Consider the following 9896-nt stretch of genomic DNA (forward strand, 5'->3'; position numbering starts at 1 on the left):
TCCTTCCTTCCTTCCTTCCTTCCTTCCTTCCTTCCTTCCTTCCTTCCATCTCATAAATTTATGTGGCAGAAACATAAAATTTAAGTTGAAAGGAAAAGAGAAAATTACCACAAAGGGTCTGTGGAATGACTTCAAAAACTTGACACATATTCCATACTTGATGATTCTTCCTTGCCTGGTTTTCTTGCACTCCTTTTCAGAGATCAGAGGTGCTTTTATGTTCTGCTGCAGGTCTGGGTGGTTACCTGAAGGGAATAAGGAAAAAAGAGACATTTTCAATTTTGTTGCTACTCTCTGGACCAACTTTCCTCCCCTTTAATTTGCCATAATTCTTTTAAAATGTTCCCTTTCTGTGTAGAAGATACAAATTTATATCATCTTATTACCATGATCAGAAAGGCCCAAGGCTAAATAGATGTATGGGGACAAGGAGGCAGCAGCTGTTGCCGAAAGTTCTGAAGAGGGCACCAATGTTTTCCCTACGCTGAGACTATCTGTAAGAAGTATACAAAGAGACTTTCTGGCTGCATAAACACAGGGCGTCTGCACACAAAAGTCCTGTTGTGCAGGCCGACCCCATCATGTTACAGTTGCAGCCCATGAAAGAATTCAGGACAGCAAAGGAGCCATGGGAAATCTTTTTGAGGCAGAGCAGTGTTGGCTGTAGGTGGGATTGGCTCTCTTGGGGTGACTTTCCTTTGAGGTGTTTTGTTTGCATTTCTCTGTGTTGTGTTAAATGCCCAGGCACTCACTGAGATTGTCCATGCTCCAGTCCAAGCCAGAGACCGTACACTCTGCACCAGTGGGGAAGTTTCTAGTGGGCAGGGCTACTGGCTGGACCTTGTGGTTGAGGGTTGCAGGCCTGGGCAGCTTGAGCAGCATGATGTCATGCTCTTGATATTCATCGCTTTTGTTCCAATAGTGAATAACTTCCGTTGGCTTAAAAATCTGCTCAGTTCTGTTCTTCGTCCCGACCTTGGAATTCCCCAGCACCAGTATGAGGTTTCTGCAAGGAATTAGGAGAGGGGTGGCAGGCGAGGGCGCTAGGAGGAAGAATCACAAGGTCATTCTATTCCTTCATCAACATATTTTAAAACTTCCTTAATTCCATTGCTCTCCATCTACCACATACACACAGAACAATGTGTGTGAGTATGTGTAGACACACATGCGTACCCAAAGAGATTCCTCTGGGTTGGTGTGAGAGAGAATAGTTAGACTAATTGGGCCAAAGCGTGATCTTACCCTGAGGGTAGAAATACGATAACCTCAAAATATCTGTTGCAGCTATAAAACTCTAGAAAAAAAAAAAAGTAGGTGGTGACTGAGGCAGCGTCATGCCTGGGCATGAAAGTGGAGACCGAAGGGGTTTAGGGGTGATTATTAATAGCTAACATTTATGTAGTGCTTTAAGATTTTCAAAGCCCTTTAAAAATAGTCTCTCATTTGACCCTCACAGCAATTTTTGTGCTATTACATTATCCCTACTTTACAGACAGCAAAAACTGAGGCAAGCATAAGTTAAATGACTTGCCCAGGTCACACAGCTAGCAAGCTTCTGGGATCACACAGCTGGCAAGTATTGAGGCTGAATTTGAACTCAGTTCTTCCTGAAACAATATCTAATGTTTTGTTTTATTGTATCATCTAGTTACCTTAGTTTTTAACCTTTAAGACAGTGCTTTGCTTTACCTAATAAAACACTTTAAAAATAATCAACAAGTAATAATCACTCTAAGAATTTTATGTTCTCTGTAACTTTCTGTATAACTGTAGAACTTTTAAATTATATGACTATAAAGTTTTAAGACTAAAACTTTTAAATTATATGACTATAAAGATGCAACCTGTTACAAAACATCATTGACTGTTCCCCTTTTAAAAAATATTCCATTTTCTCCCCAATTATGTGTAAAAACAATTTTTAATATTAATTTTTTTAAACTTTTGAGTTCCAAATTCTATCCCTCTCTCCCTTCCTTCTCCCTTTCCTGAGATAGTAAGCAATCCGATATAGGTTATACATGTGCAAACATGTGAAACATTTCCATATTAGTTATTTTGTTCAAGGAAACTTGAACAAAAAGAAAGGAAAGGAAAGGAAGGAAGGAAGGAATAAAGGAAGGGAGAAAGTGAAAAATAGTATGCTTCAGTCTGTATTCAAACAAAACAATCCCAAAGGACTCATGATGGAAAATGCTATCCGCCTCCAGAGAAAGAACTAGTTTTATTCCAAAAAGCATCCTCTGGAGGATAGCATTTTCCGTCATGAGTCCTTTGGGATTGTCTGAGATCATTGTATTGCTGAGAATAGCCAAGTCATTCACAATTCTTCATCACGCAATATTGCAGTTACCATGTATAATGTTTTCCTGGTTCTGCTCATTTCACTTTGCATCAGTTCATGTAAGTCTTTCCAGGTTTTTCTGAAAGCATCCTACTTGTCACTTTTTATAGAACAATATTATTCCATTACAGTCACATACCACAACTTGTTCAGGCATTCCCTTGATTTCCAATTCTTAGTTACCACAAAAAGAGCTGCTTATAAATATTTTGTATAAACAGGCTCTTTTTTTTTTTTTGCTCTCTTTGGGATACATACTTAGAAGTCATATTGCCGGATCAAAGGGTGTGTACAGTTTTATTAGCTGCCTCATTATCAAGGATCAGAATAATCGTCACTTACGGTGAGTAGCAGTGAGTAGCTGCCAACACCCATTGTTGATGAATGAGGGCTCCCACACAGGGGTTCATATGGGACCTAAAGTAGACCAAGTAGGGGGCAGGATCTTCTTTCTGTTCAGCTTTGTCATTAGAAGAAAATGCACCTGGGGAAAGAAGGGAGAAGACGGCAGTTTATAGCAACAAAAATAAAATGCACCTTAGGAAAACTTTTGCTGGAATTGTGGAAATGTTTCCCATCACAAGAGATCTTCAAATGGAGGCTAGATGGATGACTTGTCCTAAAAGAAATTTCTGTTCAAGTATGGGCTATACTAGATAGGCTCTGATCTGCAATTCTATGATTCCTCTTACCTTGTCCCAGTCTGTCATTGGAGCCTTCAGTCTAAGAAGTGTGGGAAGGGACAGCTAGGTGGCACAGTGGATAGAGCACTAGTCCTTCAGACACATAACACTTACTAGCTGTGTGACCCTGGGCAAGTCACTTAACCCCATTGCCTAGCCCCGCTCCTCTCAAAAAAAGAAGTAAGGGAAAGAAATGGGGTAGTGGAATAGAATGATTTCCCTTCCCCGCCAGACTCTATCCCTGCAGGCGATCTCCAGAATTCAGGAGGATAGGTGGATGGGAGGGAGGAAACAGTATTTGAACCCAGGTTCTTTGATCCCAAATCCAGCATTTTTTCCACTGTGCCAAGTGGCACTATATTGTTAGACTCGTCTTGCCCCAAACTGCCTCCCCACCATCCCATGCCCCAATCAATACCAGAGAGAGCAGTCTCATTTTTTCTGAATCATAAAGAAAGAATTACCAATGGATCACTCACCGATAAAGAGAACAAAGAAAAGGATAAACTTCATAGCCATGTCAGGATCCTGTCTTACCGCTGATGCTAGGGAAGGAGACAGGGAGGGAAGCAGCAAAGTCTTGGCTTAGATTTTTTCCCTCACTGATACTGATGGAAGCTGTGGATTGAGTTGGAGAGGGAGTTCTGGTTGGGAAAATGAGGCTTAGAATAGGAGACTCCAGTACTCAAAGCTTTTTCCTCCTCCAGAGAAGAGAGTTCTTCCTCCAGAGAAGAGAGTTCCACCATTCCCAGGATGACAGGGTCATGTTAGCCTCCTGCTTGCTAATCCCCTCTGATTCCTATGAGTTATTTATACCTTACCCTGACCCCTCTCCTCTTTGTGACAATGACCCCTTGTTATCATCATCACCATCATCATTTCCTCCACCACCAGTTGCATTACTATCCTTATCATTGTGACCCTAGACAAAAAGATTAGGCTAAAATTAGTATGGCCCCTAAAAGAATTGCTAAGGGATATTGGAAATGGCCTGCAGTGAAGTCATACCAGCTCTCTTGTACATTAGTCAGACTTTTTCTAGAACTAGGGACCTCTTCTCTCTGGGTGGCAATATGGAAGATGACATTTCTAGGTACCATTAAATTATTTGTATTATAACTAGCTGATTCCTATTCCAGTAATAAATCATTGGAGCTGTATTGTGGTGAGTGCATACCAGTTTTGAATTATAAATAACAAAAGATTAATTTGCATCTCATAATAGTTTACATGCTTCTGAAAAGATGGTAATAGCTATTGCCTCATCGCATTCTCATAGGCAGCACGGCATTGTGGGTAGAGAGAGCTGGCCATGGACCCAGAAAGATCTGATGTTGTGTCACTTCTGGCACCTACTAGTTATATGAACCTGGGCAAGTCACTTAACCTCTATGTTCTAGATCAGTGGTGTCCAACTCAAATAGAGACAGGGGCCACTACTTTGTACATCGGGATCTCTGGGGAGCTTCAGATTAACATAGTTTTAAAATGTAATTTTATCTATGTTATATTGTGTTTTTCTTTATTTTGTTAAATATTTCCCAGTTCGGTTTTAATCTGGTTCTGGCCACACTCAGGAATGTTGCAGGCTACTCTGTGGTGTGTTTGAGACCTTTTCTAAAACTCTAAAACTGTAAATTGCAGAGAAAGTGCTGTTCTACAGTGGTTAAAATGAATTTTCTCATCCAGTAGCTCCTTGTACCAATGAAATTACAAGTCATGTCCCTATCCTCTATCCAAAGTCTCCTCCCCACCCATGCACACACACACACATAGACATGCACACACCTCTGCCCAATAGGTAAGAGGTATTCAAGAAATGTAGTGTGCTATAGTGGAAAGAGTATTAGATTAGATTGGAATCGGAAAGACCTAGATCTGAATCCCACCTTCGACCATGAGAAAATCCCTTACCCTCCCTAAGCCTCAGTTTCTGTAAAATGGAGATAATATTACTGGTCATGCCTTGCTTCAGAGGTTTTTGTAAAGCTTAAATAAGCAATTCAACATAAGACATTTTGCAAACTTTACAATGCTATATAAATGTCGGCTACTATCATTATTCTCCCCAAGGTGATCTTTCTAAAGTACAATTCTGATGAAGTCCTCTTAATAAAACCAAGTGGCTCCCAATTGCCTGTAGAATCAAACGCAGACTCTGTTTGACATTTAGATTCTGGAAGAACCTTGCCCTTTCCAGTCTTCCTTCACGTTGCTCCCCCCATATGCTCTTGCAGTCTAGCCATCCTCACCTATGCACTGCAGACCTGAGGCCCTGCCATCCATCTCCGTGACCCACATAGGTACTTCTTCAATCACTATAGGCTGTCCAGCTTTTCTCATAGCTGTCTTGCATTCTTGACTCATCTTGAATTTGGGGTCTCCCCTTTCCCCTCTCCCCTACCAGGTCTTTTTCATGTGAATTATTATTTAAGCAGGTGTCCTCCTGTAGTATTTGTGACATTTATTTTCTTAACCTAAATGTGTGTGTGTTTGGATGGCCTTACAGTTTTATAAGAGAAGCAAAATGCAAACGTAGTTGGAAATAAAAACCAGCTTCCACTGGAAAAGGGGCTTCTATAGGGTGAATGCTCAGTTAAAAAAAAAAGGAATTTTTTCTTGAAGTGACAGTATATAAGGAGAAAGAATGCAATTTAAGGCTAAACATGACTATGTCTTTAAGACAGAAAACTTCACAACTCCAGTCTAGGATATGCGTTCATCATTTTCTGAGTAGGAGTTTATCTCACATATCAATAGCACACCAAGACTGAGATGGGAATCTCTAGGTCAGAGATTGAACTTGTGTGTGTGTGTGTGTGTGTGTGTGTGTGTGTGTGTGATAGATTAGACCTGGTCCATGTGAGTGCAAGGTCTCTGGTTGACCCTAAATCATGGGTTACATGTTATTTTGTTATGATTTATTATAATGATAATTTCCATTTTTGAATTCCTGAATAAATCCACTCTGGTCAAAATAGATAACTTTAAAAAGAATATGCTTCTCTGTAGCCTTTTTTGCTAACAATTTAGTTTCTTAAAACATTTATTGATGATTTTAAAAACATTGCTGTTATTCGCCAATATCACACCAATTGAAGTCTCCCTTGAAACAAAGAAGTGCATTTAAGCAAAACAAACTAACATGGTGATCTTATCTGACAGTATTTATACCTCATTCCACATCAGTATTCTGAGGAGGAATATTTTAACAGTCCTCTGAATTCAGAATTAGTCATTGGATTGATAGTTCTGATATCTTTTGTTTTCTTTTATGACTGTTTTCATTTAGGTTATTCACTTAGTTCAAGCTTGCTTTGTTCTGTATCAGTTCATACAAGTCTTTCCAAGTCTGAATTCTTCACCTTCCTTATTTCTGACTACACAATAATTACATTAACACACCACAGTTTACTCTTAACCAATGAGCACCCACTGTTTCCAGTTTCATTCTACCATTAACTCTGCTGCGATAAATATTTTGGCATCTAAGGAAACTTTAGAACTAAGGAAATTTTTTAAAGACCTTCTGTCTTTAACCTCCTTAGGGATAAATATTTGGTAGTGATTCATACCCTTCATGCCAAAGGGTATGAACACTTTAATCACTTTCCTAACATGGTTTGAAATTGTTTTCCACAAAGTTGGATCCATTCACATTTTCACTAATAGTATTAATGTGTCTATTTTCCCATAGCTCTTTCAACATTTATTCTCTTCACATTTTATCACCTTTGCTAATTGCCTGGGCATGAAGTGAAATGTAGAGTTGTTTAAATTTATATTTTTTTCATTATTAGTGATTTGGAGCATTTTTCTTATATGTTTATTGATCATTTGCATTTCTTCTGGAAACTTTATACTCATAGACCATGTATCATTCAGGAATGTCTCTTGCTCTTGTCAAGAGACAATGTATTTGTTTCTTATAATATTGCTTTTTGTTTCTCTTTTTCCAGACTGTGGCCTCCACTTCTGTGTATTTTTGCATTCCCAATCAATTATTCTCTCTTTTATTTCTTTAGTGAGACATCGTCACAGATTCAAATTTTCCTGTTCTACCAATTATTTCTGCTGGGCAGGCCATAGATTCTGCTTTCACAATTCTCATTTCTATTTTAAACCACTTAGGAAGTGTGTTGTGGTTTCACACTCTCCTCAAAATCCACAGAGCTCTTTCCTCATCAGATGTTGAATCATTTCTCTTTGTTTTGTAGCATTTATTCATAGATGCCTGAATTTATTTGCCAGATCTGAAGGCCATTTTTTTTGTGTTGTTAATATTTTCCCTGTTTCCTGTTTATGTTTAAGATCGTTGAGTTTTATTTTTCCCAAGATCTGTGGTAATTTCAGTTTTTCCCTCTTACTTCTCCCTCTTGGTCACCTTTTTGCTCCTTCTCCTTTGTTGGTCATTTCTCGGGGGCTGGATCTCAAAGCATTTCAGTCTTGTCCATTGCTGGAAAATTCATGGTTCGCCAGCCTAAGTTTCTGCCTCTAGTTACTTTTGAGGAGACAAAAATGGTCCAATCTGGATGGTGGGTACTTCCTTCTGGCTTAGCAGAGGACCCCCCCCCCCCATATATGATATTCTGCTTCATTTTCTCTGTTCCTCAGTTCTCTGGCCCATTAGCACAGAATGTGGCCACACTGGTGTTATTGCATAGTGGGCAAAATTCTGCCCATTTGGAGTCTGGATCTCTGAGCTAATGGGAGGGTGTGGGGGTAAGAACATAGAGTTAAGCTCTGTTTACAAGTCCATAGGTCTGGACCATTCCTTCTTTTCATCCATTGGATTATAGCATTTTGTTGTAGCACAGAACACTGCCATGGCACTACTGTAGTCTCAATAAATTTTTGAAGTTTGGCGTTTGGATCTCCATGGCACTGGGAAGGGTTAGGGAGGGAGTTTCAAGATAAAGAGTTATGTTTTGTTGTAAGCCTGTGTATGTTGGATTGGTTAGTGCAGCTTTGCTGCTGGGAGTGTGATGAGTAGTGAGGGAAAGGTTGCTGAGTGAAAGAGAGTTAGGCATTAATTCATGGAGTTTTTACCTTCTTTTGGATTCTTGGTGTCTGAAACCATGGAGGCAGCTGAAATTGCTTTATCTTTGGTGCATATTTCATGTTTTAGAGAGGTTTGAGAGATTTTGAGAATCAGAGAAAAATATCTAGTCCTCTGTCTTGCTGGTCACTCCTATATATTTGTTTCTATTCTAAGTCTAGCTATGCAGATTTTGTTCATGACAAGTTTTTCAGTTTTATATAATCAAAATTGTTTATTTAACCTTTTGTGGTCTTTCTCCTTTAGTTGTGAATCTTTCCACAAACCATAGATCTGAAAGGTTGTGTCCTTTCATTTTTAAAATGATATCACTAGGACCCAACAGATAAGAAAAAAAAATTATCAGCAGAGGCAGAAATTGACTAAGCATTAGAGCTAACCAAATTTCTCTGATAAAATCTCACATAAAATATATGAGACCAAATTTATAAGATTAAGATCCATTTCCAAATAGACAAATGTTCAAAAGATATGAACAGGCAGTTTTCAAAGGAAGAAAGCCAAACTATCAACCATATGAAAAAAATGTTTCAAATCACTAATAATTAGAGAAATGAAAATTAAAGCAACTCTGAGGTTCCACTCCATACCCATTAGATTGGCAAAGTTGACAAAAGAGGAAAATGACAAATGTTGGAGAGGTTATGGGATAACAGGCACAGTAAAATGATACTGGTATAACTCTGAATTGGTCTAGCCAATTCTGGAAAGTAATTTGGATCTAAGCCTAAAAAACTGCTGAAGTATGCATATCGTTTGACTCAGCTATACTATTACTAGGCTTTGTCTTAACGCAAGTAGAGTAAGATTTGGAATCCCACGGTACATTACAAGGAAATAGGGAGCACACAATAAAGAAGAGTCAGCAGAGAGAAAGTAAATCAAGCCAGCTGTATTGAGGAGAAACAACAGAGAAGGGACAGTCAGGGATGATAGAAGCAGGTCAGGTCCCCTGGCCTCAGTGGAAAGGAAGCAGTAAAATTTGTAGGGTTTTTGTAGAGTTGTTATCTGAGTCAAATAGGACTGGGTATTGGGCGGAGAAGAGTGGAGAGCCTGGGTCTCATTCATGTTGGATTGCGTGGAGTTGGATTGTTGGACTGTGGGCTAGTTGATATTCAAACAACTTTACTGGAGGAAGAAAGGGTCTTTGGTTGTTAAGGGTGTAGGGAGGCTACTGAAGTCTTCACAGGCTAATACACCAAAAAGAAAAGGTCTTGTATGTACCAAAATATTATACTAGGTTTTTTTGTTTTATCTTATTTTGTTTTTGCAGCAAAAAGTGGAAACCAAGAAGGGTAACTCATTTGCATCTAACCTAAAAAAAAAAGAGAATGAAGATTTAATATTGGTCAAGAAACTCTACCTTATTTCCAACCACCTCTCTTCTACTTTAACTTAAATCATCTTCCTCCTACTTTCAGTCCTTCAGGAACAAAAAGGGAAATATACTTCTCCTCTTCATACAGTCCTTTGATTTTACTTGAACATGGTATGGAAGTCATCCATTAGCCATCTCTTCTTCAAGCTAATGAATAGAGATAGTCTTCTAATTTTTCTTCTCTGGACCTTTTCCTTACCTCTTTTATATATCTTCCCCATAGTTCTCTAGGACCCCTCTACATTCTTTATTTTTTTGAAAAAAAAAGGTATTCCAAAATTAGACAATACATTAAGGTGGATGTATTTAGAAGTACAGTAGAAGAATTTTTTTTCCAGACACTTGACTGTCATATTCCTTTTAATAAAATGAAATATCACATTAACTTTTCCCTTGCAACAGCATAATTCAAGGGGAAACAGAAGCAAT

General features: G+C 38.7%; 1 protein-coding gene across 1 annotated transcript in view; it reads right to left on the reverse strand.

Annotated features, from left to right (window-relative positions):
- The window catches only part of LOC114028113 (probable inactive serine protease 37), an 8290-nt gene extending 4360 nt beyond the window's left edge, over window positions 1-3930 (reverse strand). The window contains exons 1-5 of the mRNA XM_027842310.1: window positions 3852-3930; window positions 3510-3575; window positions 2690-2831; window positions 753-1006; window positions 109-245 (exon numbers count right to left, since the gene is read on the reverse strand). Of these exons, the coding sequence (XP_027698111.1) occupies window positions 109-245; window positions 753-1006; window positions 2690-2831; window positions 3510-3575; window positions 3852-3930 (678 nt within the window). The remainder of the gene's footprint in view (window positions 1-108; window positions 246-752; window positions 1007-2689; window positions 2832-3509; window positions 3576-3851) is intronic.
- Window positions 3931-9896: the final 5966 nt, after the last annotated feature.

This window comes from Vombatus ursinus, unplaced genomic scaffold (assembly GCF_900497805.2).
Source record: "Vombatus ursinus unplaced genomic scaffold, bare-nosed wombat genome assembly UNPS02014870.1, whole genome shotgun sequence".
In the NCBI taxonomy this organism is placed as follows: Eukaryota; Metazoa; Chordata; class Mammalia; order Diprotodontia; family Vombatidae; genus Vombatus; species Vombatus ursinus.